General features: G+C 39.9%; 3 protein-coding genes and 1 long non-coding RNA gene across 14 annotated transcripts; 2 read left to right on the forward strand and 2 right to left on the reverse strand.

Annotated features, from left to right (window-relative positions):
• Nucleotides 1-467: 467 nt before the first annotated feature.
• Nucleotides 468-6,055, reverse strand: LOC135679601 (pentatricopeptide repeat-containing protein At2g03380, mitochondrial-like). 8 transcript variants are annotated; one of them, XM_065193520.1, is made up of 4 exons: nucleotides 2,453-6,055; nucleotides 1,032-1,289; nucleotides 908-962; nucleotides 468-834 (listed from the first exon to the last, which is right to left on the reverse strand). In XM_065193520.1, exon 1 carries the CDS (start codon nucleotides 5,275-5,277, stop codon nucleotides 2,842-2,844), a length of 2,436 nt encoding a protein of 811 aa, XP_065049592.1. In that variant the 5' UTR covers nucleotides 5,278-6,055; the 3' UTR covers nucleotides 468-834; nucleotides 908-962; nucleotides 1,032-1,289; nucleotides 2,453-2,841. The 8 variants fall into 8 exon arrangements, with proteins under 8 accessions (XP_065049592.1, XP_065049589.1, XP_065049587.1 ...); XM_065193517.1 differs by having other exon boundaries at nucleotides 468-1,289; nucleotides 2,453-5,360; nucleotides 5,819-6,055; XM_065193515.1 differs by having other exon boundaries at nucleotides 468-1,289; nucleotides 2,453-5,360; nucleotides 5,597-6,055.
• A 3,911-nt stretch (nucleotides 6,056-9,966) lies between these two features.
• Nucleotides 9,967-15,698, forward strand: LOC135679602 (uncharacterized). 4 transcript variants are annotated; one of them, XM_065193524.1, is made up of 7 exons: nucleotides 9,967-10,652; nucleotides 10,908-11,046; nucleotides 11,710-11,771; nucleotides 12,298-12,436; nucleotides 13,257-13,458; nucleotides 14,508-14,659; nucleotides 15,080-15,698. In XM_065193524.1, exons 1-5 carry the CDS (start codon nucleotides 10,063-10,065, stop codon nucleotides 13,401-13,403), a joined length of 1,077 nt encoding a protein of 358 aa, XP_065049596.1. In that variant the 5' UTR covers nucleotides 9,967-10,062; the 3' UTR covers nucleotides 13,404-13,458; nucleotides 14,508-14,659; nucleotides 15,080-15,698. The 4 variants fall into 4 exon arrangements, with proteins under 4 accessions (XP_065049596.1, XP_065049594.1, XP_065049597.1 ...); XM_065193522.1 differs by having other exon boundaries at nucleotides 14,508-15,698; XM_065193525.1 differs by having other exon boundaries at nucleotides 13,269-13,458; nucleotides 14,508-15,698.
• LOC135679605 (uncharacterized) lies at nucleotides 14,222-15,240 on the reverse strand. Its single transcript, XR_010515306.1, has 2 exons — nucleotides 15,103-15,240; nucleotides 14,222-14,674 (listed from the first exon to the last, which is right to left on the reverse strand). It is a non-coding gene; the product is annotated as an uncharacterized LOC135679605 (long non-coding RNA).
• Nucleotides 15,699-16,764: 1,066 nt separating the features above from the next.
• LOC135679604 (nodulin-related protein 1-like) lies at nucleotides 16,765-17,443 on the forward strand. The gene has a single exon (XM_065193533.1). It carries the CDS (start codon nucleotides 16,893-16,895, stop codon nucleotides 17,304-17,306), a length of 414 nt encoding a protein of 137 aa, XP_065049605.1. The 5' UTR covers nucleotides 16,765-16,892; the 3' UTR covers nucleotides 17,307-17,443.
• The last annotated feature ends 56 nt before the right edge of the window (nucleotides 17,444-17,499 follow it).

Genomic DNA, 17,499 nt, shown 5'->3' on the forward strand with positions numbered 1-17,499 from the left:
CTGAATCATAATTACAATACTACCCATCACCATCTTTTTCTTAACGAATCTACCCTTGCAGGTGACGCCAATTATGATGTGCCTTCCAATTAAACGACGATGGTGGAGGGCGTTCTGGGAACTACACTAAATGCGTTGGCGGCGGGGTGGCTGTGAGGTTGCGCGATCACCCGGAGGAAGAGGCACAAGCACAGTGACCGAACACTTCGTTGGATTCTTGATCACGACACATACTATATTGATTTGATCGGTAAAAACACAAAGCGACAAGGAGAGGGGAAAAGCAAAAGATTTCTTCTCCTTGAGATTTCGGGTCGGTGGTGTTCCAATGGTGATCGCATGAAACACGTTTACCACGATCGCAGGACGCTGAACTATACTTGTCATTAGAACCCAACGCTATCGACGCTTGCGTTCTAACAACAGCACCAACAATCCAAATACAACAAAAATTAAAATTTAAGATCTTGAAAATAACAGAATATTCTTTATCGTAATAGGTACAAGTTGCAAGGTCATACATGATAATTAGTACCTGAATTCGCTCTGTATTCTACCTACATCCAGAAACAACTGGTGGAAGAATAATCATGTAACGGTGGCGCGTCTAATCATCTCAGTCCATCTCCGAAGTCCGAACAACACTTGCAGTTCTCTATCTCCCAATCGAATGCCAACCCATTTCCATATAGTCAGCTCTCGTTCTCATAAATGTTAACATCCATCATTGGTGGCTTCAGACTCCAAATGCTCAACGCACTTCAGGAAAGTATGTCCATTAAACGCTTCGATGATGCTGCTCCGTTCCTTCTTAAAGAAGGGTTCGCAGAAACACTGCCAAGCAAATTAAACGGCATTTCCCCTTGAGCTCAGAGAGAGACCATAAGAATTTTTCACATAGTCGTACCATATCTTTTACTGCTTGCCTTGGAATAAAGCGGCCACTGGAGAACACTTGGGTGCTGAGCAAGAAAGACTTTATAATAAGCTGGACTCTCCCAGAATAGATAATTTATTTGGCCAGCACTTACCTGGTTCAGTCGAACAAGCTTTGATAATCTTGCTTCTTTAGCCTCGGAGGTAAAGTATGATCCTAGGTAATTAACTGTTAAGCATCCTTCAGCAGAATGAAAGATGATATCCAAAGCCTGTTGTTTCTGATTTGCAGGAATTTCACAGAAGAACACTTGATTTTCATTTTGTTTGCAGCCAGACCCAATGTGAAAGAAAATGCTATCAGAGCTTCAACTTTTTTCTTCTTATTGATCACTTCTGAATCTCGTAACTTCCTACATAGAACAATGAAATAAGAATTTGCATCAAAAGTAACTTCAAAGAATTAAAATTTTCAAACAAAATTTTGTTCAAATAAAGATCTATCATCTATCCATTTATATTATCTGATAGCAGCAGGTGATCGTTGCTTAGTCCTAATAGCAAGTCATCTTCAAGAAATGTCACCTAAAAAAGATCAATCTGGTGTTTTGTGGAACAACATAATTTGTCCACTACGCCCAGCAGTTGAGAAATGTAATGCAGAAAGACCAAAACTCCCTAGAGTCATTTTAATATCCTCCAAGATATGAGCAGTAGCAGAAAAATCAGCAAGAAGGGAAATATCCTCGATGCCTCACATTATCTTTTGAAAAACTTAATATCTTTGAACTAGTAGGGCAAACCATCAACAAAAATAAGCAAATACCCCCTTTCTTTCTCCTTTTCTACTTCCTCCACCTCCTCTTCCTCCTCCCTCCTCTTCTTCCACTTCCTTCTTCCTTACCCCACTCCCCCTCAGCAGACGATAACCGTGGCGCAGTCCGGTGTACCATGTGTTGGTATGCAAACCCGATGGGTACCAATCCGGCCATGGAATGACACAAGTTCAGTACCCTAAGTTGCATTCCTTGCTGGCATACCCCCACTTAATTCTTTCTCTTTTCTCCTTCCTCTTCTTATGTCATGCTTCAGCTCTGCTCCACCATGTCGGCGCCTCCTTCCAGTTGCCACTGTCACACTCCTACCCTCCTCCACTGCTTATCTGCGTAGCCATCTTTCTTCCACTTTATGGTACAACTCCTCTTCCACCTCTCTCTCTCACTCTCTCTCAAACACACACAGAACGACCAATGGTAGTACCCAGCACATACTGGCACTCGATACTAATCTAACAAAACTGGGGACCTTTTGCTCTACATTATCAAACAGTATGGAGTTTCTAAAATCCAAAATCCACAACCAGATATGAAACATTTTTAAATTACTTGTATCATCAAAGGACACAGATAGAATATACCTTTCGTAGAAGCAAGATAGTTAAGATTACTACAAAAATATTAGAATTTGTACATCTAATCGTAGATCTTATTTATTCTTTGACAAATTTTCTGTTATGAGAAAATGATAAAAACCAGTCCATTTTAAGAGTAACTTACTGTACCATGGAGTAACTTACTGTGTCAGAAGTGCTCCACAAACTGGTTAACAAGAAATCCTTTGGATGTACCCCAAGTAAAGATCAGCCAGTGCAATAGGAACATGTCTGAATCACTTGATCAACTGAACAACTCATAGGAGCTCTTTCTATCACCATATATCATGAATGTCATTGACAAGTAGACACAAATTTGACAGATTTGATGCTTGAGGTTATTCAGCATCCTGCTCCACCTCCATCTTCCACGTATAAAATCTTAGTTCCATAGAATTTCAATAACTCGATTTTCCTACATGGCATGCTTTACTAGAGAGTTGACCGAATGACCAGCAGATTCTTTTCCATCGAAGAAAATCCAAGAGTCAATTGAAATTCTTAATTGTAACTTGAAAGATTCCTCAAGGGCTTCAATCGCCACAAGCACACTCATTCAGTTCAACCAAGCTATAGCCAGGTATCTTCGCCAATCCTCTTTGTCTAGCTGTAGTCCACACTTTTGCAGCTTCATTCCAGTTACCAGACTGAGCATATACATTTGACATGAGAGCATAAGTACCTGACACCTGGGGCTCTAGGTCTAGGAGTTCCTGCCCAATCAGTTCCCCTAGTTTTGTGTTCTTATGGACCTTGCAAGCAGCAAGTAGAGTGCACATTGCACTGGCCCTGTCTCTTAATGGAGAGCACTTCACCAAATTGTATGCTTCTTCAAGTTGACCTGCTCGACCAAGTAAATCAACCATGCAGTTGTAATGCTCTTCTTGTGGGGTAACCAAATAATCTGAATTCATGGAACTAAAGATGCGCCAACCCTCTTCAACCAGCCCAGCATGGCTGCAAGCTGAAAGCACAGAACTGAATGTCAACTCATCCGGCTTCAGATTTTCCCTTTGCATTTGACTAAACATCTCAAGCACTTGTGTACAGTAGCCATGAATGCCATATGCAGCAATCATCGTATTCCATGATGCCAGTTCAGGTCTTGTCATACCTTTAAATACAGCTTCTGCAACATCTACTCTTCCACACTTTGCATATGTAATTATCAGAGAATTCATGGTGGCAATATCTTCTACCAGACAAGTTCTGTAAATATACCCATGAATTTCTTGAACTGGTTCTGAACTACCCAGTTGAGCATGTGCCTTAAGTAGAGTTACAATGACAGGTGAATCAGGCTCTTCACCTGTTCTATGCATTTTCTGAAACATTGCAGTAGCTTCATCAGCAAGACCAATATTTACATAACCCATCATCATCACCGTCCATGAAACCAAGTCTTTATCTGTTATCAAATCGAAAATCATCTTCGCATTCTCAATTTGCCCACACTTTGCATACATGTGCATGATCAAATTGGAAACATCTAAATCTAATTCAAGTCCATATCTGATCACAATACCATGAACCCACCTGCCTTTTCTTGCATCTCCCACATCAGCAAATGCTGATAATAGACTCACCACTGTTGCAAAGTTTGGTCTTGCAGCTTCCCTAATCATATCGCTGAACATGTTAATAGCCTCTTCAACTAACCCATTGTGGAGATAACCAGAAATCATGACATTGTACACTATTGTATCTCTGCAGATCAGATGATCAAACAATATCCTTGCTCTTTTCATTTTATAGCACTTGGAGTACAGCTCAATGAGAGTGGTGGTCAGAACTTCATCAAGTTGAATATTTCTTCTCATTATGTAGGAATGAAGACTTGTGGTGTGCTGCACCAGATTCCAATTAGAACAAGCTGACAGCACATTTGCCAAGGTGATGGAATCTGGAAAAAGATTATTGTCTTGCATCATAAGACAGAAATATTTTAAAGCTTCAGAACTCTGCCCAAGTTGACTAAGCCTAGCTATCAGTGCATTCCATGACGCAACAGTCTTTTTCTTCGTTTGCCTAAGAACAGAAGCTGCTATGGAAATGGCACCACATTTAGCATACATATCCACGAGACTGGTCAGCAGGACCTCATCTGAGACACCAATCCCTCTCCTGAGGGCATAGCAATGGACTGAACGGCCCTGTTCAAGTTCTCGTAACTGCCCTGCTGCCTGAAGCAAGCTCACAAGGGTCACCCTGTTTGCATTTAGCCCTTCCCTGTGCATGAAAGAAACAATTTCAAATGCCCCCCATGCATTGAAATCAGTAAATTCTGCATATCCAGTAACCATTGCTGTATAAACAACAACATCCTTATCTATGATCTCTATAAATGCTCGTTCTGCATCCTTGGTACTTCCAAATTTGAAGTATAAAGCAATTAGTGAAGAACCAATAAACCTATCATCATTTAGACCAACCTTGACGGCATCTACATGGACAGATCTTCCGAACTCTATGTTCATGAGTTCCATACAACTCTTTAAACCAAAATTAATAGCTGAACTAGCAACATCAATTCCTTTATACTTTATATTTAAATACAACATAAGAACTTCCTCAAAATGGCCAGCTCTAAAGTAGCTAACAATAGCAGAATTCCAAAGAGCAATATTTTTGTTCACAGTCTTATGGAATACCCATCTAGATTCAGCTAAACCACCAAACTTAGCATAACAATTCAAGAGCTTGGATTGAAGATAACTGTTATCTACAAGTCCATGAGTGAAAATGCGAGCATGAATCTTTCTTAGCAATCTGATATCCGTGCATGCTTGCAGACAAGACACGAACCTCTCTGTGGCATAGAACTTGCGCAATGACAAATTTTCACTAGTACATCCACATAGTCTCCTTGAACAAGTCGCAATGGGTGAGAACTGGAGAATCTTTTTCAGTGGTAATCTGAACTCAATAGAAGAAGGCAGCATTTTGTTTTCTAATTTAAAATGGACCATTCTGATTTAAATTGAACTGGTTTATTTTCCTTCGAAAGCATTAAGTTGTTGCCATCAAACAACAAAGAGAATACCAAACGAATCTGATTGGAAAAGACTTATTTAGTAATGTAGAAAAGAAAAGCCCGATCTTTACGAACAGATCAAAACCAGAAGAAGAGAGAACAAAATTGAACCAATCAAAAGGTTTCCTTCATAAACATCTACATATACGTATAAAAGCAGAGAAATAGGAGACCTTTAAATTTGGAACACCAACGCTCCCTAATTATATATCTACCTTGGAAGAAATAAAAGGCAAAGACTGTGAAAATTTTACCATTAAATCGGATCGGAGGGTTTAGATAACCGTCAAATCATGATAATTAAAGGGGTGCCTCCATCCCATCGACTCCGTGAACCCTCTTGAGGTCATTGAATCCACCTCCGCCGCCGTCACCGTCGCGTGGCGGCGATGCCGGGACCCGGGTTGACAAGGAGAGGAGACGGAGCTACCCTCCGATCCATCTCGACGTTGAGGGCGTAGCGTAGGGGGTCGTACCTGAAAAAATCAGATGAGACCCCGCGCCGATGATTCACCCCGCTGCAGCGGGAGGAAAGCCCAGGCACTTCCCACGGTTATCCCGCAGCTCGTGAATCTTGGGCCAGATCCGCGAGGCCGACAGGATCAGCAGCCGAGCCGCTCGCTCGCCGTACGGGGTTCTCGCAGATCCCCGTCGTCGGGGGGTTCGCGCAGATCCCTGGGCGGAAGCAGTCGGTGGAGCAGTGGTGGTGGTGCTACGGGTGTTAGGGTTTAGGTTTTAAATGTGAATTTTGTTTTATAAATCGATTAAATTGAAATATTATAATATTTTTATTTATTTTTATCATCAGCTCTAATTCAATAAAAAAAAATTTACTATCAAAAACCTCTTATTTTGTGTTTGAGAAAAAAGTGGTTTACATTATAATCAAATCGATATGCACAGGGTTACTCGAGATGCCTTCAAGATAAAATTATTTAATTCCTAAGGTACTAATAGAGGTTTCCTGATGTTCTAATGAAGACCGAAGTCAATAGAGATTTTCCGATCTGAACCCTCCGACACCCAAATTAATAACCCGAAATCTAAGAGTGTGAATGCGATTAGTTAAAAAAGGTTTAACCTAATTTCATTATGTTGAGAATGTTTTATATTTAGCCGTAGAGGGGGACTAATCTCTAACCACCCTGACGGTTTTCCTCTCGGCTTTTTATCCATATCGGCAACATGAGGGACAACCCAGAACCGCTTATCTTGTACTTGTTTTGACTCTTGTATATGCAGATAGACGGATGGAAGGTGACCTGAATTTTTTCCTCCCATCAAGGACTCCACATGATGGTTATGTTGAAGAAGCAAAGAGTGAAATGGTAGAAAAAAGCTCATTTCAATTAGTATCATAAGGTGCCTGTTTATATACAATGAAGGAGAGGATTTCCTCAATTGAGCAGCGAGATTTCCTCGTGTAGATGAGGAAATCTCATCTGCTATGCAGTTGAGAAAATCTCTTTGTTATCATATGTGGCAGATGATGATTAACTGATAGTGTAGTCTTCATCATTTATTACCCTTCTCCAAGGCATACTTCGAGGCTCTTGCGAGAGAGGTTCGAAGTGCAACATTTAGTTCTTCCGACATAAGTACATTTGGGATTGCCTCCCCAGTATTGTTAGTGGCAATCCATTGCTAACTTGTCCCTCGTGGCATCGAAGGGCACATGTTGGTCAGGAAGAATCAGGTTTTTTGATCTCGGACGAAGACGGGGTCGGCCATCTCGACCTTAATGCCTTTTGCATATTTTTCCCTCTATTATGGTAAATTTCTTCTTATGTTGGTCAAGTTTTTCCAATGGCATATTTTGCATTATACCTCTACCATAACAAACTTCTTATGCGGATTGGATTTTTCTGACTCATGCGCTTCTGGTATATTTTGCCTTTTGCCTCTATCATAGTGGATTTTTTCTCATGCGGGTTAGGTTTTCTAACCACGAGCACATTTTGTTTTGTGCTTCGTTGTAGCAGATCTCTTCTCATGCAGGTCAGGTTTTCTCGACTCATGTGTCATCATCGTGGTTCGAGTTAAAGTACTCCATCTCTTCCTCTTTGAAGATAATTTTCGAGTTATTCTCCATCCATGGGCACTTTTCAATGGTAGCTCAAACGTAAGCTTTATGACCCAAGGACTTGTTTTCTTCCAAGGCGGATCCACCAACTATAACGTTAAATATGTCTCTTTATCAACCCTTGAGATCAGGTCGAAGCTTCCTGATACCTTCGGACAAACTACCCGAGATGTCTTGGACAAATGAGTTCTTTAATCCGTTCTTTCAAGTCACAATAATATTTTATGTCATTGCCATAATGTCGATAGAAGTAATAGTACTTGGATCTATCTTTCTTTACCGGCAGAGTCTTTATCGGTAGAAAACCTTTTAAGAGTCCCTTATCTTTTATTTATAAAAGGACTCTAGTTCTAGTTATATTCAAGGGGGTTAACTCAGACCCCGGGCGAGGCAACTCGAGTCATTTGCTTCTTCTTCGTCGTAGTGACCTTAGGGTCGAGGCAAATTAAAACTACTCATGTCTTGGTCTTTTGTGTGTCTCCTCATGTTTATCTTATACTATTACCTTAGCGATAATATATTGTTGGCCCTCTAGAATACCTTATGTACCGTCACTAGAGTCATCTCTACCAAAGATCAAAAAAAGCAAGAGGGCTTGAGTCCTATCATGAATGTATGTTTTATAAGTGATGAATGAGCATCTTGCATGTCTCGAATTTTATTTATGAACCAAGCAAAGCATTATCACTAATAGCCTCGGGTATATACTCTCGAGGAAGTAAAGCTCAAATTTCATAGCTAGCTGAGCAAAGGAATTGATAGAGAACGACTTCAAAAAGGTACTGTTCTTGTGTTTGGCCTCTTAATGTGGTAAAAAAAGCCTGGCATACTAGAGCATCTAAAGTGTCATACAATAACATTTGAGTGTAGAAAGCAACAATGTGCTCTAATGGGTTGGTAATACCATCAAGTGCCTCAAATGATAGGAGACGGAAGTTGGTCATAATCGACTCCTCTTTGATATATTTGGTGAATGACAATTGACCTGAGGTAGGGTTGGTTGGCCCTTCACATATGGATCATTGGAATTCTCATTTATCTCCTCCAAGCACTGATCTATTTATCGTAGTTGGATCATAAGAGAATCATTCGTTAAATATATTGACTAGGTATAGAATTCATGTAGAGTAGAGTTGTGGTGTCATGGTTCGTTGAACTCTACGATTAGAGAATGAGGTGCTTCCTTGATCGACGATTCAGTGGGCCTCGGTGCTCTTAAGATATTGGTATTGTATCGAGTAGGGGGACCCCAACGTACATCGATGCTTATGGTGGTTGAGTTACTGATTATGGTTGATATGACAACATTACTTGTTGGGCTAATTAGGGCAAGACTTGAGCAATCATGCACATTATTGTATGCATTTATTGGGTGAACATCTTAGTGGGGATGAGTTGTGACTTCGGGTCACCCTTGGGTCATTGAACATATACCAATATCGCATTGGTGTTTGCGCTAAGGTGGACACATCCACGTGTGAAAAGGTTGTCTACTATCCCCTTGAATGAAAGTACTATGGGTCGGGAGGAGGGCCTCCTCGTCGGGTGCTTGTTAAGAGGGTTAGTAGGTAGATATTCCTATAACATCGGGCCCTCCTTCTAGCGTAAAAAATATTATGAAAAAAAGTTATTGACATCTTAGTCAGCTCGATGTTATCTTAACTCGTATACATAGAGTTGTTTAAGGTGGAAATGTCAAGCTATTGGAGTATCACTTGCATAAAAACCAAGGTCAAGAGATGTCTCTTGACCCGATCCATATGATGTCCAAGTTAGTAACCGGAGGTATGTAAATGTGGACATGAGTAGTCAAGTAAGCTTCATTAAAAGGGTATATTTGTCCCCTTTTATAATGTTCAAAATGAGTATTTATATATGGTCATAGAAGATAAAAATGAAACTTATGATTATTTTTCTAATCATTAAGGGTAAGAATAAAGTTATGATTGTCTTATTTGGAACTTCGTCCATGCAGGTAGATGAGCGGAGATATGACCTTTGTCTTCTCCTCTCTTTTTGCACATCATTTGATAATTACAATGATGATTAATCGATAGTGTATTCCCTATCATGGGGCAATGAACATGGTTAGATGACATCGAGCGATACTCAGTTGAGATAATACGGAATGAATGCTGATTAGTGATAGAAAGTATGAGTTAGGAGTGATGATTGACGATAATGAGTGCAGACAGGGAAGCATGGACAACAGTAGGATGTATAGGGCCGATCATAAGAATTATGGAGAAAAAAAGATAAAATTAAAACTAATAAGATTAAAAAATAATAAAATATTATTTTATTAATTTTTTAGAAAAAAATGAATAGTAAAAAATTATCAATAGTAGGAAGGGAATCACTAAAAAAAAATCTCCATGTAAAACCAATAAGGGTGCCGTCGGAGAAAAATTGAATAGTAAATTTTTTTTAAGGTAAAATGCCCAGACTCTTTTTTTTTATTTAAGAAATCAATTGATCGTCAAATAAGTATTTTAATATTGCAAAAGTGAACCATTGAGCTGTATACATGTGCCTCTTTCGGAACGGAGACGCTATCTAATTCCGAGAAACACAAGCGACGGCCCGTCATTCTTCTTCCGCGGTTCCTCTTTCTCGGGGCTCGTAGCCGTGTTTCAAATGAGAACCTCAACCCTAATAGCTCGCTCCGCTTCCTCCTCCTTCCGCTCCGCCATACGGTCCAAGCGGCCATTCCCTTCCCTGAGTCCCTCCTTTCTCGCCTTCACCGCCTCTGCTCCTCTCCGCTCTCTGGGATTAGGCCTTCGTGGACCCAATCCGTCCTTCTGCAAACCCTTCTCCTCCCAATGGTCCTCAGCTGCCGAAGCCGCCGAGGACCCCGCTGACTCCTCGGACGACACCGTCGAGGAGTTGCTTAACCGAGGAGAGGACCGCATCCACCAGCTGATGAAGATGGAACGAATGTCCGAACCCGAGGGCGGCAGCCACCGCGGCCGGTGGTTCCCTTACCGCGACCTCTTCAAATCCGGGAACGCGGCACTCGGGAGCCGCGAGGTGATAGCGGCGCTCGACCCCTACATCCTGGACGCTAGGAAGGAGAGGATCCGTAGGGCGGTTGAGAACCGGAGCTATTCCGTGTGCTTGGTGGTCGAAGGGCTTACGGATTTCGGGAACGTCTCGGCGGCGTTCCGGTCGGCGGATGCGCTTGGAATCCAGTCGGTTCATGTTATTTCAAAGGACAGCAGGAAAAGGTGCAACCAGTTCTGAGGTGAAAGATCGTTTTTTTGTTAACCGATACATGTTGTAATATTATCTATACAGTCCTGAGTAATATCATCTCTTGAACTAGTGAGTGGTGTCAAGATGAGCCTCAGATTTTGTCGTAAAACTTATCGATTGCATCTTAAGCTAAAGATTAAGATTTTAAGGGACTGAGGTACTTGTATTTCGTGAAATTTGTGCCTTGTGGTTGATCATGTCCAGATTTCTTGTCTATACTTGAACAGGTATCGAGACAATCGCCATGTTAGCATGGGTGCTGAGAAATGGTTGGACATTGAGCTCTGGAATTCACCTACGGATTGCTTTACAGCTTTGAAAAATCGTGGTTATCGAATTGTGGCAACTCATTTGGGGATTCATGCGGTATAAGTAACTTCTTGCCTCTTGCTTGAACTTCTAATGGAACTTACCCTCATCTCCAATTTTATTATTTTAATAATTAATATAGAGGGAAGACAAAAAGAGTAAATTGGCTACGCTTGATGATTCTTCAGCGGATGGTTATGCCTTTTAGAACACCATAGCACAATTGCCAGGATTTGTTTGCTCCCTTGTTTATGGTTAATGTACCATGTTTTCTTCAACACTGGCAACATCTATTTTCCAAAAGAAACACTAGTCTAAGTCCAGTTTTCTGTTTGAGTTCTGGAGCCTTGCAACAAGTATATATATTTTTTCTTGTATGTGTGTGTGTGTGTGTGTATGAATATTTGAATAAGAATTTTGAAAACTTGTTTTGTTATCCACATTTAATTAGCTAGGATTATTGTCAAAGATTGTTTGGAAAATATATTGCTTCCTTTTTACAACCACCAACTTTAAGACTAATTCTGCTTTAACTTATAAGTGGAAATATTGCTAAGAGATTTGCTGGTGTCCATAACTGGTTCAAATTATAAACAACTTCATGAATATCTCTCTAATTTCATTTTTTTAATGAACCGAAGTAGATTACTTCATTTTCTATTTAGAGCTTATTTGATTTTTCTGTTACCAGTTATCTAATAACTTGAACTGGTTTTGTAGGCTTCCATCTATGAGATGGATTGGTCACTTCCAGTCGCAATAGTTGTTGGAAATGAACACATGTAAGTACACCATGCACATCGATCATTGCCCCTGTCTTTTCAAAATAAATTTTGGTTAAGATCAATAGTCTCAGTTACCTTGCTTCCTTGATGACACTGTGGACATCTTTTCTTGGTGGCAATGTGGAATGTTGCTGCATTTTCCTAGTAATGCTTCTTTTATCTTCTAGCTGAGCCTAGAACATTAGCTTACACACTGAGAATAATCAACATCCATCATGATATGATCTGTCAGATTCTGTGGTCTAAATTTCACTCCGCAATTCCAATTGTCGAACTTACATAGTTCCATAACGTTGTAATTTAAATGTTGTGTGTGTAACTGTTAACATTGTCCTTTCTTTCTTTTTTTTATTAGCTCTGCTAAGTCGGATATCCCTTTTTTTCCTAGACATCAGCAATGAGTCAGTGCATGTGCATTATGATGAAGTTTTCATTTTGGCAACATAGATAGTGACTATATTTGAATCAACAATTATCTACATTACTTGACTGTAACCAGATAGTTTCACATGTCTGACTATAGGGGTATAACTGAAGAGGCTTTGCAGCTATCTGACATGCACTGTAGCATTCCGATGAAAGGAATGGTTGATTCTTTCAATGTTTCAGTTGCAGCAGGCATACTCATGCACCATGCTGTTTGTGATAGAATTTCTCGTCTGGTAAGTTGTGGTATACCTGCCAGATAAATTACAACTTTTGGTTCTCCACTATAAGAAATATGTGTGTTTTTGACTTTTTCTGTTGTTTTCATATCTTTTACTCATGATGAACTCAAGTTAAGTGATTGATGATTTTGAATATGCTTCCGTGGATCAGTCAACAAAATAGGGATTTCTTACCACTTGTTCAAAAGTTGGTTTTACTGGAACCTATGTGACAGTCCATCTCAATTGATTCAAATTAAGAAACTCTGAAGTTGGGTACATGGTTTGATGGTAATCTTTTGACTGCTGCCAAATTTGTGCTTGATAAAACCTTCATAAGGGAGGGGCCCGTGTGGAAACCTGGAAGATCGGTTGGCAAGCAACAAGTCTGTATGTTGATTAGAGTTGTGAACCTATTGAATGTATTGTCATGAGCAATCTTTACAGGGTTCTAGTTCTGGCAAGAAAGAGTAGGAGAGGCAGGAGATGGGTTGCACTAATAAGATCATGCTCTTTGTTTGAGTGATATTCTTAGGATTTCTTTTGAACTTAGGTAATGTGAACTATAAGATTTCTTTTGAACTTAGGTAATGTGAACTATAAACTAACTTGTCTGAAAAGTGAGGACCTAATTACATCACTGCCAATCTTCCATACATGAAAGCTTGTGCCATTTGTGCAGTGTTGTGGCTTTGTTGTAGAACACACTTAAATACATCAACAGAGATGTGAATGAGAGCTGAAGGATGGATTTCTGTTCACACATCTTACACATTTGTTGGTCATATAACTCTAAATAGAATGAGTACTAAATTATTGTCATCCTGAATCCTAGTACTACCTGCAGGGTTGCCATGGGGATTTGACATATGAGGAAAGTCAGATTCTGCAAGCAGAATTTTATTTGCGCCACAGAGAAACTACCATTGGGATTGTTCATGAGTATGCAAAAAGGATGGAAGGGCTCCTAGGCAAGAAATGAAAGCACTAGTTGAGCAAGATGATGGAACTTAATCTTGAACTGGACAAGTACCCAGGTAGATTTGCTTTCATTGTTTTGTACTTCACCTGAATGGCTACATTATTTCTTCCAATATCCCTTTTCTTTTTTTGTCTCTTAAGGAGACTAATGCAAATTCCTGTTTTTCCATTGACTCTTAAAAAAAAAATCATATTTGAAACCATTAGCAGAAAGGAAGCATAAGGTTATCGAAATTGATGATTTCATATTGTGTATATTACAGTTCTCGCCTTGAGGAATTTGTAGTTCGGTAAGTATAGATCTGTGGAAGACCGGTGCAAAATAAAAAAGGATTTATTCAAAACTTGGCACATACTACTGTTTGTCAACCTCAAAACAACTATATATATCTTTTTTGCTAGGTCTAGCAAAGGAAAACCTGGATAGACCTATCTAGTATTAATATAGAAGCTGAGTCTGCTAATAGAATGATCTGCCCATATTTCCTTGAAATTTATGCTCATGTGACTAGAACATCCTTGATGAAAATTTATGTAGCCAATTCCATGTAGGCAGGTACTTCAGCATCACAGATTATCATTGATAACCTTGTTTGCAAGCCTGCTTGAGTTAAGTGCTGATGATTAATTTGAATTTTATGGGTAGCAAATGGAATTCCAAATAAAACTTCATATAATGTTGCGAATGCAGACTTTGTTGAACATTTCAAATATATAAAGAAAGCACGGGTTAGTTGAACCGGCCAGGATATGCTCAAATAATATTCTGCTATTGTTGAACATACTTCGTGCTGAGAGTATAATGATAGAACCACGAAGTTGCACCCATAAGAAGCTGTTGTCATTGTGCTTGGGTTGTAGATAATTACACATCAGTGTTTGCACAAGGTATATAAAGATACCCTGAGATATCTTGCTTTTGCCTTGTCATATAATTTTCTCACTTTTAATCATACCTTTTTGTTGCTAGAATTTGTGTATACTGCAAGGCCACATTGACATGCAAGATTCTCTGTGGGCATCCCCAAAGTTTCTTCTCTTGAACATATAGGGACATGATTCTAACATACTCTTACCTTTTCTTATCATCTACAATTTGTCACAGATTTACCTTCCGCTAGAGTTATTCTTCCAAGCTCGCAGTGTTGATGCAATCTCTATTTGGAGCTACTGATGTCATGGATTTGTGAGAGGCTTCCATATGGCATCTGTTGATTGTGCAAGCATGACTATGTATGCAAATTCCACTTACCAGAGGTCAAAATTTTGCTCCTGAAACGGGCAACAAGTACATTTTTTCAACAAAAATGTTATATTCCCTTCTATTACATCAATCATCAATATATGCATTAGCATGTTGTGAAAATTTCTGTTGCAAAAAACCAGAAAGTCACCAATTCATGGGAGCTTTCTTTGTCTTGGTTTGAATTATGAACAAGAAATATTCTCCCATATCTGATGCTCCAGATGTGACTTGTTCAATCATTTTAACTGCCTGAAGGCAGATTGGTTGTTTGTTCTTTTTTCAATGGTAGCTTATTCTCAAAATTCTTATTTCTCTTTCTTAAGATTAGATACAATGAAGGAATCATACACCATTTTATAGCAATGGATTTTGTGTTCTTTATGTTTTCAAGAAGATTCTTTGACTAAAATTTCTACATATATTGAAGACAGGTACTCCAACAATTTACGATGACCTGAGAGCCCATGCTTGTTCCAACATTGCCCACCCAAAAGAGCCCTGTCCCTGCACGAGACCATGGAAGATGCAGAATAAGAAAGGTCAAGTCAGTTTAAACAAGCATCACGTCCAAAGAGAAAACCAGGGAAAGGTTTCAAACTGAAGCAGCCTGTCATGACCCGTGATCTAATTAAGGAAGACAATGCCACAATGCAACGAGGAGAAGAAGGGTAGTTGGTAGAACCAGGTGACACAAAGGGGTGACCTGAGAACACAGACGAAGTGGCAAGTCTCGGTTTGGCACTTGATTCTGTGTTCTCCGGTAGCACTCCTTTGCGATCTACCTCTTTCATCTGTGCAAACAACGCTGGCCATGGTCATGGAGAAGGAACTTTGACAGATCTCTCTCTCTCTCTCGACACATAATCTGTTTAGTTACTTGCGGTGGATGTTCTTCTTTGGTCTTTCCTGATCCCCCTTATATAAAGGCTGTTGACAGATCATTGGGTTGTCATAGTGTTGACATATTGACGACACTCGGAAGGTGTCGTCACTTTCCAAGAGAAACAAAGAAAATACGATCTGAAATAAATCAAAATTTCCATCTCGGCATTTTTTTTTGCAATATACAGCAATACTTTAGTAATATAAAGAATTAATTAAAGGAGAAATTTCAGGAAAAAATCTGTAAGTTTGAGAATTTTTCATAGAGTATCTTAATTTTTAAAAAAATTTAATAGAATGTGATCATGTAAAATGACTATTTTACCTTTGCTTACGCGAACTCCATTTTTACGTTCGTTAAACCATTGTTACTTTTGCTCATCAGCTGTCCTTATTTTCTAAGTGGATCCCTCCACCGGACCTAGCGATGGAGGTGTAGTAGTGGCTCTTGCTAATCGCAGATAGTTTTGCGATCTCCTCATTCTCGATCATCATCAAAGAGGGTCGCTCGTGGTAGTTTGCTCTCGTTGTTGGTGGTGGACACAAAAGAGAAGTATAGCAATAGTTTGTCCTTTTTCATAATATTTGTTGTTAGCCACGGAGGGGCCGCAGAGGTTACGCTCTTGTTGTTAGTTCAACGAGGTTCATTGCGCTTTTATAGTTGGGCAGGTGAGGAGGGCGATCGATGGGGGCAACGAGGGTAGAATGATTATTTAAGAAAGAAATAATGTTATGTGAATTTTTTTCTATATAAGAAAATATCAAATTTAGTGATTTTTTAAAAATTTGCTCTTAATTAAATCGATGAGAATAAATAAATAAAATAAGATATACATGTCAGGATTTAAAGCAAAAAAATTGCATAGCATCCTACCGTTTGCAGCATACAATAACTCTGTAGTGAAATAATGAATTAATTACATCGATGGAAAAAATATATATAATTTATTATTTCCATTTAATCAGAATGTTAGCATGTCCATGAAACTTAAATTCTTGATCACGTAATTGGTAATAAAAAATGGACCGGGCAAAAAAAAAAAAAAAAAAAAAAATTAATGATGCAAAAATATTCCAAAAAATTATTGTACCAAAGTGTAATTTTGCTTCACTGCATACGTGTCCAAACCGTGTAGACGTCAGAACACGCTGATTACGCTGATTAAAGAAGCTTCTTGGATCGTCTCCGTCGCTGTCTTCCACTCAAAGTTAGGATTGATATATACACATCACCCATTGGAGGAAGAACCATCAATAACTCACCATCTCTCATCCTCTCTCAGCCAACTCCAAACCTTCAATCTTCGCCTCTCCTCACCACAAACTCCATCTCAAATCACTTCTCGACAGCCGATCGATCTCATGGATACCGATCATGGCGACAACAGCGGCAAACACAGCTCTCAGAGCCACAAGGCTCACCCAAAACCAACCCAGCTCCTCTCCAGTGCCAAAGTAGTGGCCGACGCGGCCAAGTCTGCGCTCCGCCACGAGACCGACAAGGTCGACAAGGCCAAGGTCGCCGGCGCCGCCGGCGACATCCTCGGCGCGGCTTCTCACTACGCGAAGCTCGAGGAAGGGAAGCTGGGGAAGTACGTCGGGCAAGCGGAGAATTACCTCCACCAGTACCACTCATCCCATTCCGCCCACTCCTCCACCACCTCCGCGGCCGCCCATTCTTCGTCGACCCACTCCACCGGCGAGGCTCATCACGGCGGCGGCGGCGGCCTGGAGGACTACATGAAGATGGCGCAAGGCTTCTTGAAGAAGCGTTGACTTCTCATCGTGTACTTTCTTGGAACGTGAAGAAGCTTTTCTTCTTGGACTGGCGTGGATGACACGTTAGCCCGTGTGTTTACTTCTGTTGAATGAGTCTAAAGAAGATTGCCATCAAGGTGGTTGATTTGGTTCAATTTCTTGATAATTATTATTTTATTTCAATCCTTTTTTTAATGAGATGAAGAACTAT

Source organism: Musa acuminata, chromosome BXJ1-7, assembly GCF_036884655.1.
Source record: "Musa acuminata AAA Group cultivar baxijiao chromosome BXJ1-7, Cavendish_Baxijiao_AAA, whole genome shotgun sequence".
Classification (NCBI taxonomy): domain Eukaryota; kingdom Viridiplantae; phylum Streptophyta; class Magnoliopsida; order Zingiberales; family Musaceae; genus Musa; species Musa acuminata.